This window comes from Sander lucioperca, chromosome 15, assembly GCF_008315115.2.
Source record: "Sander lucioperca isolate FBNREF2018 chromosome 15, SLUC_FBN_1.2, whole genome shotgun sequence".
Lineage (NCBI taxonomy): Eukaryota > Metazoa > Chordata > Actinopteri > Perciformes > Percidae > Sander > Sander lucioperca.
In genome coordinates this window covers 19491553-19505694 of record NC_050187.1, presented here as the reverse complement: position 1 = coordinate 19505694, position 14142 = coordinate 19491553, and the positions used below count along the sequence as shown (strand labels likewise).

General features: G+C 39.0%; 1 protein-coding gene across 1 annotated transcript in view; it reads left to right on the top strand.

Moving 5' to 3' along the window:
* The window catches only part of hpse2 (heparanase 2), a 55518-nt gene extending 44444 nt beyond the window's left edge, over nt 1–11074 (top strand). Inside the window, exons 8-12 of the mRNA XM_031305115.2 lie at nt 1213–1319; nt 1532–1646; nt 5127–5272; nt 7498–7644; nt 10244–11074. Coding sequence (XP_031160975.1) covers nt 1213–1319; nt 1532–1646; nt 5127–5272; nt 7498–7644; nt 10244–10403 — 675 coding nt within the window. The 3' untranslated portion in view covers nt 10404–11074. The remainder of the gene's footprint in view (nt 1–1212; nt 1320–1531; nt 1647–5126; nt 5273–7497; nt 7645–10243) is intronic.
* The last annotated feature ends 3068 nt before the right edge of the window (nt 11075–14142 follow it).

Below are 14142 nucleotides of genomic sequence, written 5' to 3'. Positions count from 1 at the left end.
ACACATCTTCCTTTTTTAAGAATGACTTCAGTGCCGTTCTTTGTTCTTTTCTCAAAGAAAAGCTTAACTCCAAGTCTCCAGACAGCAGCTATCGTCTTTGTTTTCAAGTAGCAGGGAATTCACGCGGAACCGTCGTAACTCTGCCATCATTATGTTAAGCCCACCCAACGGCTCTGTACACAATGTGATTGGCCCGGCTAGAGTTTGGCTTTTCCAGCACGCAAGCCAACGGAGAGTTGCTAGACCCCCTGGCTGCAAATTACATTTGCTGCAGATATGGTGCGTCTAGATTTCTAGGCTATTAGTTTCCTTTAAAGTCCTGGAATTTGACTTCTACTATGAATAATCTCAGTTGAATTATGTAAATTACACTATATATATTCACATCAACTACTTCTGATGCGGCTGCTTGATGCATACCATGGGTCAGTTTTAGAGCTGATACAAAATTTGATTAATGTCTGGTGTATATTTCAGAGGTCCTATTTCAGGTCATTCACACTACCTTGAGGGAGGATGTGAAGAAACAACTCATTTTAATCATGAGTTATATTTGCATTTTATTTGAGTTCGCCAAGTCATGCATCTAGCTTTTGTGATGATAAAGCCACATGTGCTAACCACAAGAGTGAACCCTCAGGGTATAATGGTTGTGTCCACCATGAAGTAATATTATCAACACTAGCTGCTGTGGCCGACTTGCTGAGTTGTAAGAGATGAACAGTGCCAAAGTGCCTCAGGGAAAAAGAAGCAATCATTCCTAAGAACAAAACTTAAAACATTCAATGAAATGTAATTGAGTGGGATTATTCGGTGCAGTACCACTCAGCTGAAGTCAGTGAGATCAGGTTTTTGTGTTTATCGTTTCCTGAACATTATTATTCTGTGTGCATCTTTATGTTTCTGTGTCTATTTGCATATGTGGAAAGTGGTTTGTTGCCAGCTCTAATGAGTTTTCATCAGCTTGTGGAGTCACTAAAATTCAGTCAGTAACAGGAAAAGGATTTAGTACAACACAGAATCGTTCCTCAGCACCGTGACAATTTACTTGGTTTACTCGTATACAAAATGTATGATCCTATTATAATGGTCCTTAAAATACATTTTAATGAAAATTATGCATTGATTCAAAAGATACATAAGTGAATTCCAATTGGAGCTTTCACAAAGTTCATTCCCGTGTGGATTTTGATGATTTCACTCTCAATATAGGTTGTGAACACACATACTCCTGGTAAGAAGGTGTGGCTAGGTGGACTGGGACCGGCGTGGGCAGGAGGCATCAGTAATCTCTCTGACACATACGCTTCCGGCTTTCTGTAAGTACTGTTATCATGATGTAGCTGCTTAAGAAACCACTATGGTGTGTTCTGTAGATAATGATACCTTTTGATAATAATGAATGGAAACCAGCTGCACAAGTTAAGAAAAAAGTATTTATTCCCAATGCATTATTACAATCAAAGGCATCTGCTGTTGCATTCCTAATATTTATTTTCTGTGTGTGTTTGTGCATTCATTTGTATTCCAGGTGGGTGAATGCACTGGGTATGGCTGCTGTGCAGGGGATTGATGTTGTCTTGCGTCACTCATTCTTTGACTACGGATACACACACCTTGTGGACCAGAACTTTAACCCTTTACCTGTGAGTCTCTCAATTTCAGTTCAGCAATGATTAGAATGGCTATTGGTTCTAATTGTCAGGGCCTCAATTCACCCTTCACCCTTCATCATCATAATAACGAGGGTCTGACCTGAGTAGTCCTGTTACGCTCTAGACCTTTTCTGTACCAGACCCAGTGCCTCGATGGCACGTCTCGCTCTTTCCCGTGGGAGCTATTAGGTGAGATGAAAGGCATTTAGTGGTGATGAGTGCTTAGACGCGGGGGCGAAATGCCATGTAACCTTAGCCCTTTGTCAGTAGCTCAGGACAGTGTCACTGCTTCCCTCTACCCCCATCACAACTGTGTGCTTCTCTGTGCGGGACAGTCGGCCGGTGAGGGATCTGCAACCTGAGATGCTGATACACAGGCATGTTAGTAAAATAGCATGCAACACTGTGTGAAATAGAACTGCCCCATCCCAAGTTCCTCCGTGGTATGGTTGGAATCATGCAGGGGCAGAATGGGGAATTTTTTTTTAACAAGACAGATGTGTTGGAGGCCTTCTTTTGAGGTTGTAATGTTTCTTATTGTACTCAAAGCTGAACGTGAGACGTTCCTTGGTAATTCTTTTTTTTTTTAAAAGGGACGTTTAAGTCTCGTCTTAGTGTTAAACTGATCTCATTTTCCTGAGGGAAAAATAAATTAATAGTGTGAAGGAGTGATAAAATACTACCATCTGCCAAGTTCATAAAAAAAGATGTATAAAGTTTGTAAAAAAGGGTTTATATTAAGCTGAGGCAGAGCAGGGAGCCTTACATTAAGGGGATGAACTACAATAAAAAAGAAAGATGATTGAATCAAACATTTGTTATTATTCAAGATTGTTTTATTCTTGCTTAATGAGTATTGGCAATCCCATGCAATCCCAAGTACCATTTTAACCGCTATTGTTATTGGGCTCATGAGCTAATCACTTCTATAAAATCTGACAAACATTTTTCACTAAATCCCTCATTAGTTCCCTCTAGCTGGCATGCACTTTTTTCTGCCTCACTTCAACTATAAGATATTAAACAATTGAGATGGCCTTCATTTTTCTTCCCTCTTCGTTTCCATTATTTTTCTGGGAATGAGGGTTTCCCGCTAGGTTCACAATGCTTTTAACATGGCTGGATGTCTAAAGGCTGCACCAGCCTGCCTGCTGAGAGAATTCACTGCAGGTCCAACCTGTCCTCTGCTTGGGAAATTTATAACCTGGCCCTTTTCCCCTGTTAGATGAGTCCCCCATTGGTAGAATCCAGTTAAAACCCCCCTGCCCACTGAATGACTCAACCACTTCACCTTTTTCCACAGTTATCCCTTCCCTTTTACTTAATTGCTCCTCTATTCCAGTCATCCTCTCTTTTTTCTCTGTTTTGTTTACACTCTGCACAACCTGTTGTCTCCTGGGTTGTAAACTCCTAAAGGGAAGTGAGATTAATTCTTTGAGAAACGGAAATGTTAGTATTTAGTGTCTGCCAGTAGGCGAAGGCATATTGATTCTGTCTGGAAAGATTGTCCTTAAAAATGCTCAGAAGAGAGAAAATATTTCTGGTGAATACAGTTGTCTAGCCCTCACATAAATCTCAGATAATGTACAAAGCAGGGAGATGAGGCTGTAGGCTTACAATTTAGTCTTTCTCTAAGAGCCCCTTCTCCCCATGTTGAACCCTCCGACTTGCAAACCTTCATGACTCTGCATAATGTGGGTATATAGCCTACTTGTACCTATTAGTACCTTTTCCTGGATATGTTTTTCTCTTAATTTTTAACGGCTGTTAACCCCAATTAAATCTTGCTAAAGATGGTTAACTTTCCGCTAGATGCACTGTAATAGTATGACCTCATACTTTGATCTCAGAAATTAAAATGGTCTCAACCAGTCTGATTCTCATTTGCCCTATTTAGCTAAACACTAAAGCTTGATTTTTATTCTCCTTGTTATCGTCCTCTTATTCCCTTAACTGTGCTGCCGAGGTTTGATTGGTCTCTGGTGCATGCTTTTACGTTTCTTGTGTCCTTGATATGTTACTAGTTAGCTTGTGCCTGCCTGTCTTTCTCTCTGGTTCCTGGTCTACATATATGGTTGGATCTCAAAGTGATGGTTGATTATGGTGCTAAAACAGTTGTTTTAAAACATTGTTTTACAAGTTGCAAATACTTATGAGACTGTTTTAGCACTGTAGTTGTTCCCCCTAATTGATTGGATCTCAAAGTGATGGTTGATTATGGTGCTAAAACAGTTGTTTTAAAACATTGTTTTACAAGTTGCAAATACTTATGAGACTGTTTTAGCACTGTAGTTGTTCCCCCTAATTGATGTCTGTCTGTCTGGAGAGTTGGGTGCAAAACAGACAGGGCGAGACAGACAGGGAGACAGACAGGCAATTAGAAAGGAAAACAGGCAGGGCACCCGCCCCCCGTAGTGTCAAATATATCATTTATTGATGGTTGCTTTTACTTGAGTTTTGAAATTTAAACACAAAGCAAGTGTATAGCATCACTGCGGCCATCTTGCACAAATAAAACTCCAGACTCATAACTGTTCTTTGTTTTATATACACTATGTAATAAGCATAGATCACAGTTCTGGCCATACATTCATCCTTCCATCACTCTGTTTTGGCCAACACTATACAGTTCCATACTGTGCTCTGCTTCTTCGATGCCTTGGCAGCAAATTAAGTTAAAGCCTGCATGGAAAAAAGAAGCCCTTAAATGTTGCCATATGCAGGATTGCATGGGAACTTCCTGAGGAACACATGTTGTTCTGGGTCTCTTGGAGAGGTGTTGAGTCTGCTTAGTCTATATAGTGAGACACAGTATGGTGGACCACTCAACAATGATCATAAAAAAACAGCAATTCATGATGGAGCATAATATTTTGTAAAATGTCATATTTAAGACCTGTCAATTCTAAACAGGTCAGTGGTTGTTAGATACAACGTGACATGTTACATGGGGAAATCAGCTACAACTAAGTGTCAAGTATAAAGCGCTGACATCTTTTGTTTCACCATGTCACAGCCTAGCTGCTTTGCCTGCACATTTTCAATTCTACCAGTTTGCAAAACTTATTCTACAGTCGCCAGGGCATTTGAAGAAACAAAATGGATATTTTAGCAATATTTTCTTTCATGGGAATTCAGAATCCAACATTGCTGTGATAATGATCTCTTTCAATAAAAATCATCACGTTAGATTTACCCTCGCATTAAACTACAGTGGAGTCAGCAATGCTTTTACAGTAAACTGTTTCCCTGCTGTCGGTCAGATCAGATCTTTAAAACTTCCTTTTCACACATGCCTGCTTTTGAATTGTATCTTAAAACAGCAACCATGTGAATCCTGTCCTGAGCATTATAATGCTAAAATGAACCCATACTGTGTGTGTGTGTGTGTGTGTGTGTGTGTGTGTGTGTGTGTGTGTGTGTGTGTGTGTGTGTGTGTGTGTGTGCGCGCTCTCTCTCTTGCTCTTACAGGATTACTGGTTCTCTCTGGTCTTCAAGCGTCTGGTTGGTCCAAGGGTTTTAGCTGTGCGGGTTGCTGGACTGCAGAGGAAGCCGCAACCAGGACGAGTCATACGAGACAAACTACGTATCTACGCCCACTGTACCAGCTACTACAAGTACGTGCTACAGCTTAACCACCTTGGATTAGTTTGTAACCTGCACTTAAACACAGCAAGAATGTACATTATATACTGTGAGTTATTTATATACTTCTTTTTTGCCATTTGAAGCTGACAGATGACAAAGCACACACCCTGTCAGCCTTTCAGTGATGTGTAGTAATACTTGAATGTCCTTGAAGATTTAGATGGAAAACAGACTGCTGCGGTTTTTCTACTCCATGTGTCCTCCTGCAAACACCTGAGGCTCAGTGTCTGGTGGGGAAGAAACAAATCCCCAGCCAGCCCATTCAGCTTCCCATAAATAAGCAGACCGCAGACACCCGCTCATTCACAGCTCAGAGCCTTTAAAACGTAACGGGTATCACTTATCAGGTGTGTGGGTTCTGTCTCCCTGCCGTCAAAGAGCCGCTGAAAGGTGTGCTAGGCCTTTATCCCATCTCGGATTGGCTGGAGGGGGGTGTTCCAGGGGGAGGGGGAGGGACAATAAGGCGTTCTGTGCCGGGAGGAGATAAAGAGTGCCACCATGGCCTGTTCAAGGTTATCATTTAACCCAGGCCAGTGGCTGTCAGCACCAGGCTAAACTTACGGTCTTACTCTAGACAGGGCTCGTTTACAGGTGGAGCATCTCTTAGAAAAACAGTGGCGCGTTAGATAGATGGTTGATAACTAGGCAGGAGTTGCATAACCAACACACAAATGAAGCCTGATGACATGCATGCAAATATTTTAAATACTTTTCAAAAAGTATACTCTCTCAACCACCTGGTACGTATGGTGAATTTAGGAGTAAAGAGATGCCCATGGCATGCGGTACCACTCAGCGCCACTCAACACACCAATCAGCCATGGACTCATATGATCAGACAGTGAAGCACTAAAGCAGTCCCTCCTAAATCCAAAAGTTTCAGCTGCCATTATTTCTGCCACTTTGTGGTTTTACACAGTCAGCCCTTAAGTGGATGAACCGTTGTAGTCTTAGTGGTTTGACTGTACTGTGTAAGACAGCAAAGACTGTAAATGTGCTCAGGCAGTCAGGGGTTTTAAAAGTATTTGCAGATTAGATATTTGACTTTCACTGTCCTTTTAACCCTTTTAGTGGTTTGCATGTCATTTTTTTTTACTTTCCAGCGATGCTTCAACATCAAACAGCATCAACACATGTTTATGTTCCCGGGTTTGGATCGCTAGGAACCTCATCATTTGAAAGGCCTGAGAGGTCATTATCTCTCCCTCCATCTAACCATCTGATCCATCACTCAGAGCCATGGTCCACGTTTCTCAGAAACGAGGCTGCAAGAATTTAACACACAGCCAGACACACAGTGTTCCCATCAACCATACACTACTTTATTTCTCTATGTAAATATATTGAATATTGGCAGTCTTGGAGGGTTGATGAAATAAATGGCTCACTCTGAGCTCAAAAGAACAAAGATAAACATCCAACCAAAAACCAAGATTTCTTTAAAGATATGAGATTTTGAAGGTGGTAACCGGGAGAGATGTCTACCAGACCTGACGCTAAATACCAGGGCCGACATGTGGTATTCACTACAGCTGTGTTGTCTTTCTCCTCATATCTGGGCCCTTATTAGATTTTCTCATGTTTGTCTTATCTGTCTCATTTAGTTATTTACCTCTGGCCAGTATCCCTATCAAGTTGTGTCCCAAGTGCTTTGCTCTCAGGAGAGGGATTCGAATACTGTTGTCCGTGTAACTCAAGAAGTGTTGCCCGTCGTATTCACATTCTACATATGACCCTGGGCTATACAGCGACAGGTTTTAATATTGGACATTGTACAAGAGCAGCATATTTTTTGCATCAGATGGCCTTTTTAGGGATGATTTAAAGGCTTTTAAAATGAAATGTGGTTTATTATGGTCCTTACTAAATATAGATTATAACTTGCTGCCTAATAGAATTCTATTCTTGAGCATGCTTCATCTAACTTTATTATTTTTTAGTGAGCCTTTTGATCCAGATTAGATCAAGGAGTTGTGGTCTGACTATCTTACTATATGTGATACAAATATCAAAGGCTTTCTTCTCTTTGTAGTCATCTTTAATTATAGAGAATTTCATTTAACATGGCTATGTAATTTATAATGCTTCCCTATTAACAGATGTGGAGAGGAGCATTTTTTCTTCCTGATTGTCTTATCTTACAGTAAGATAAAGGAAAATAATGTGATGTTCATCATTTTCTTCACGACACCAGTCATAACTATGTGAGAGGGTCCATAACAATCTACATCATCAACCTGCATCGGTCGCGAAAGAAAATCAAGTTGGCGGGGACATTACGGAACAATACCGTCCATCAGTACCTTCTGCAACCCTACGGCACTGACGGACTCAGAGCCAAGTTAGTATCTCTCTCTGTCTCATACACATGCACACATACAGTATGCACATATACACGCACACCGGCATTGAAAAATTGTTCCGTTCCATTCATTCGTGCTGATCAAACAAGACGAATGCACTTGTGACAGAGACCCAGGTTATCAAAACAGCCGTACCAGTCCTTATTTTTCTGTTTTATTTATCCTTTATTTAACCAGAAAGGTTGCTTTGAGATACAATATCTCTTCTGCCAGGGAGTCATGGTCAAGATGGGCAGCAAAATAAAGTCTTCCAGTCCTGTCATTGCTTGTGAATATATTAAAAAAACAGTTATTATTAATTATTAAGTTATTATTTTTGCAAAGGTGTGAAAGGTGTTAAAATGAGGGATAGGGATAATGAGAATTTTATGAAAAACTTTATAGGTCTTCAGTTTGATTTTTTCACCCTTAATAGGGTGTTAAACACTGGCCCGTTAAACACTGCCGTGAATACATTCTAAGACAAAAGTGGTTGTTGAGCTGCATAATTCATGCTGAGTCGGCATGTTGTGTGAATACACACCACAAAACGTGCAAAAATGCGCTCACGTGCAATAACCTCTTCCTGTCTATAGATAGTTTAAGGTAACATAAAGAATAATACAAAAATAAAAGCAAATAAAAAATAAACCTTTCTTAAATTTTTCAATGAAGAACATTGAGGCTAACTATTAATTCTTACTGGCATGATATTGCACTGCTTTCCTGCAACTGAAATTTGCCAACTTGGTTTAAAAAGAAAATGGTGATTGAGCCCAGAGTCCTTCACAGAGTTTACGCCCTTTTGTTTGAATGTGTTTTTATAGCCTGCGGCAGATGTTTTATAAATAGATTTTTTTATTGCCTTTCATTATTATGAAATTTCAACTCTTAATTTAGTTCACAATATTTACTATGATATATTGCACTTCATATATCATGGTAATATTAGTCCCATTGCCTTAAAATAAAAATGATGGTTATGTTTTCAGTCTCTTCCTCTCTCCTTTAAGGCTATGGCCTTAAAGGAGGATAATAAAGTTATTGTGACTCAGATTTAAGCCTCAAATACTGGAATAACAGTCTAATGACAGGAACTGTGTGTGTGGGTGTGTGTGTGTGTGTGTGTGTGTTATACGATCCGACATGCGGCCTTAATGGAGGCTCAGGCATGATCCTTCAATAACAGCATAATGATGGAGGATGTTTTAGGTGTTAAAACAGGATTGCAAGGCAATTAATAGGAGAGAAAGCTAACGATGGGCCTTTTTCAGGCTTTAAGTGCTTTCTTTTACCACAGGCAGTGCAGGGAGATTTTTATGAAGAATTTAGCAATACCAGATGTCTATAAAGTTGTCTGGGTAGAGGGACTTTTTAACGCTGGCCAAGTATTCAGGTCCATGCATGTTCAAGGAAAGCTTTGAGCAACTCAGTGTGATTCATAATTTCTCTTTATTGAGAAAGTTTGATATTTTATTGAATTTGAGGTTCATGTAAAAATATCCAGACCATTGGCCGTAATCCTTACATTATCGTGAACTTTGCAGTATAATACTAGCAGCACTTTAGAGTTGTGTGTTAAAGGTGATAATACAGTATAAGGAGATAATTTCTTTTCAGAACATGACTTATTACGTTACATATTACATTGTTACAATTGTTACATTATTACAATTTAAAAAAAATAGGAGAGTCCTACTCAAGCTGACTGCAGGAAGTTTCTTTATATTTTCCTGCTGGATTTTTGAAGTTTGATCTTCAGGTTAATGTACAATCTTTTTGTGATAATTACTATTGCATTCAACCCATAATCCATTGTTTAATAGCTACTCTTCAACAATATTTCATATACTAAATGTTTTCTTATAGTAAAACTATTACTGAATGTTTTTGATGCCATGCCAGGAATTAATAGAAAGAAAAATGAGTCAATGGTAATAGCCTCTACAATAAACAGGTATGATGATGCAACTCATTCTGTTTCCTGTGCAAAGAAGGTTAATTACTCCCCCCCCCTCTCATCTTTAGTTTTGCAATAACCCAATTTACTTTAACACTCTGAAATGTTATTGTTGTACCGTATTATAGCAACCTGTGTCTCACGCAATGGTAATTTTAAGAAACATGACAAATTAAATTATATCAAAATAATATTTTGAACAATTTGTCTTTGAAAACTATTTTAAATATTTTAAAATAATACAATAGTAACTAGAATAATTTTTGTAGCTCTATAATTTAAAGAGTAGTAGTAGTGATTGTTGCTGTAGAAGAATATTTCCATTGCTTTAAGTCTTTAAAATGTGTTATTTCAGTGCAGTTGCCTCCAAACTTTTTTACTCTGCAAGAAGTCAGATTGTACTACTGTGCAGTTGTAAAATTGCAATTTTGTAACAACAGCACCCCCAAGTGTACAACTTCAACTAAGTGACTTAAGATGCATTTTGCGGTCTTTTGTTGATGAGGTGAAAAACTGCATTTTCATCTTTATTTTACAATTTTCTACAACAACCAGATTTATGTGTCAGAAGGCAGGTGAAGTAAACTGTGTCTCGCTGAGCTAATGCAGTCTGTATTTCCTGTATCCTCCCTCTGCAGATATGTCCAGCTGAATGGGGAGAAGCTGTTAATGGACAATGAGACATTACCAGAGTTGAAGCCTAAGACATTGAGGGCTGGAAGAACAATAGCCATGCCACCCATGACCATAGGCTTTTATGTCATCAAAAACATTAACGCTTACGCCTGTCGAAGATAACGCTGAACCGCTATCCCTGAGCTATTGGAGTGAAGCTCAGATCTCAACAAACCCTCTGCCAGTCTGACCCAAAGCTTAACAAACTGTGGCTCTTCACTGGGATGTCAGAATACCACTTTGTTAGGATTTGTGTGTCTTGCTTAAGACACAAAACACTTCAGTAGAATGGACACTTGGCTTGAATACAGTGCAATCCTCTGGTTTAACATCAGCCTCTTAAACCTTTATTTTAATGGTGATATTTAAATTACAATTAAAACCTGGCCCTACCCTTATTGTCTTCTTTGGTCCAACAAAGACTTGCCCAAGACACATAAAAAGGGCTGCACTGATCACTTTTCAGTTATTTTCACCAGCAACTCCTCATAAGACTTTTATGGACCGTGATTGTCTTGTGGTTTTGTATTAAGTCATACAATATCATAAGAGTCCACATTCTTTGACTTGATTAAGCTATATGTTCTTCTCTTGGATTGTAAAACCTAAGAGTTTGTTATCTCGGTGTCTGCCAAGAGTTTTCCTTTTTTCTAATCTTTCACTTACCAACTGAGAGAAAACTCTGAACAGGCAGTGTTTCTGAAGCATACACAAGTCAACTTCACTTTGACTTGATCCATTCCACAAAGAGAAAATGCCGTGGTGTGTATAAGGTGTGTGTGTGTGTGTGTGTGCGCATGTGCGTGTGTATGACAGAGAGAGAGAGAGAGAGTGAGATTGTAATGCTGGCAAGCACACAAACATACAGGCATACACACACCAAAGTGCACACACACCTGTGTTGATGGCGTGACACGCACGTGTGTGCGTGCGTGTGTTTTATTGATAAAGCTACTGATGTGTCTGTCCAGTCTGTTTTGCTTCTGAAAGTATATGTTTCTTCCCTTGCCGTATTAAGTGGCTTAAATGGGAAATCTGTTACTTTTAAAGGCTGTTTTTATATGTTGTGTGTATCATTGCTTTCCTGCTGCAGGTTTCAATCAATTTACCTGCAGAATACGATAACCAGGATGTGTCTCTAGTGTTGTGTTGCAGCGATGCATAGCTGAAGATCAATGTGAACCCATCCATTACATCTGTCCTCACATGCAACCTGCATCCATACAAAATCTGGGGTTTGTTTTCTATTCAAAAATACAATTTTTTCAGGTGTAGTTTAACCTATCCCACTATCTTCAGTGTGATCTCACATTTTATAATCTTATGCTGCTAGGGTTTTTTCTACTAAATATACATATATTTTACATAATTTTGTACAGATTTACTGTCATATATAATTAGATAATGTATTGTACATAAAAAAGAGTGATAAATAAGTGATTTAAACTTGATATGTTTACTTACATACAGTATACATCTAATTTATATGATTAAATACTTTGCTTTGTCTTTATATTTCTATTATAAAAGGCTGTTATGTGAGTGGTACTAATGCCCCAACTCTAAAGAGAAATCTAAAATCATTTGTATTGAAAAACAGGGTGACTGTTAAGATGCATATGTCATAGGTGCAGAAGATGGTTTATAGTTCATAACCCATGTTTCACATTTATTTGATTTTTTATTTTATAATATTTTAACCATCTTATTTAAAGATTGGCTTGTTATTCTCTAGACTAAACCACATGAATAAGAACATTGATAACATTTTTACACTCTTACATGGTGGAAGATAAGCAGGAGCAGGTTCATTGGCTGAACATGTTAAATATAAATATTTGTCCTCTGAATGTGTTCAGAGTTAATGTAGAGATGTTCATATTTCTTTTGGAGAGCATTATTTTAATATGTAAAGTGTGTCTATATATTATTTTTTCCTAAAAAAAGGTTTACATAATAAACACCTACAAATACCTAAGACGTTGTATTTGTTTGTATAGGCTTGAGTCAAAATGACAAATTCCTCATGCCACAATCTGCTCTAAAGCAAGGAATGCTTTCCTATTTAGTTTGTCAACTCATCAGACAACATTAAACGTTGCTTGTAAACTCACTATGTTGCATGCAAGAGAGGATACTTCTGTATAAACAGCTAAGTCCCATCAAGTGAATTAACATTGAGCATTCCAGCCAGACTCCCCAGCAGTTCTCAGGCTATAACAGGGATCTGCAGAAGCACATGGTCTCAAGGAGAAGAAAAAGAAACAAAGAGATGAGAGGATATGATATACACCCACACAGGAGCACAAAGAAAAGCAGATTTACCCTCCTATAGAAACCTATAAATAAAAACTGCCAGATTCTAGCAGCATCCTTAAACGAAGGTACTGCAGTATTAAAGTCACCGTCGTTCGTGCACTCACTCACTCTCACATACACAAACTGTTACACTCTATGGCCCCAGATGTGGAAGCAGCTGGAGCAAGTCTTTGTAGTGAGAAGAGCTGTCTTGTCACTGCGTGAGACAGCTGCTGATGGGAAACATGAATCCAGGATGGGGTTAAACCTCCAGACCTCAGCTTTTGCGCCCAGACAGACTGAACCTGGGCCCGACCTGGCTCAGTGTCTGCTGATGCATAGACAACTGGGATCTGCTTGGTAAAATCATGTAGAAGGGAGATGAAGGATCTTGTCTGCCTTTTGACTAAACACTTGTTGACTTTCTCCCAGAAAAGCATTATATGTGAAAACTGCATTGATTTCTGTAGAAAGTAAGGCGAGGCTTGAACTGAAGTTTCATGACAGTGAGTCATTAACGATGGTAGCCCTTCAAGAGCTGTGATCCAAAGCATGTACCTTTAATTATATTTTGTTTTCATTTCCATTCATGGGAGATGGGCTTTTTGCTTTAATGTAAGTAGCAGAAATGTTTGGTCTCAGAAATTAACCTCAGGAACAGTCTCATTTCACATGTGGTTCATTTCAAACAGGCCAACATTGTTGACACGTCAAGAATCAAACCAGACTTGTTAACACCTGGTCCGTTTAATCTGGGGTCTTGCGAAGAGAAAAATATTATTCATCATACCACGAAGGCCATTCATATACACACATTTAGATCAATGTGCATGCATGCTTTGTTTTTAAAGCACATACAAACCTGGAAAAACCAAGAGCGAGAGAGCAGGCATGCTAATGTACAGAAAGAACATGAATTGGGCTGCACTTTCTCAAGAAAATTGTTTGAAATCGGTTGTCAATGTTAGTTTAAAATGTTCTTAGATCAGCTACGTGTTTGATACATACATGAAAAATGTAATTTGTGCCAGGGCAAAAAAGAATTACATACTTAGTTTGAAACTTGAAAAATGTTTGTTGAGTAAATTGAGTATCTGACCTGTAAGTAATAACTGACGATATCGATCAATGAGGCCTTAGTGAACTTCCTGACATTTAGACCAGGATCTTATCAAACCAATCCATAGAAATGGTTTTGTTTGGCAAACTTTGGTTCATATAAACCTGTGCCTAGTGATAACAACTGCTGAGCGTCACTTCCTCTGACAAAATCTAATTGTGTTGTGATTTAGGTGGACTGCGCCGTGTCTGGCCACTTCTGCGTGACAGTGCCTCCTTAGTGGAGGTAACTGTTACCCAGGCCTGCCTAACACTGTTTACACTCGTGATCCATTTTGAGACATGCAAGGCCCCCTTGCCCTGTTAGCATACACTGAGGATTTCATGATGTTTACTCAGTATATACAGGAGTCAGCTTAAATAAGACTTCCATGAATGCTGGATCCCCAGAAAACTGATGGATTAGATTAGACTTTGGCCCACAACGTAGAACTCTCTTGACATT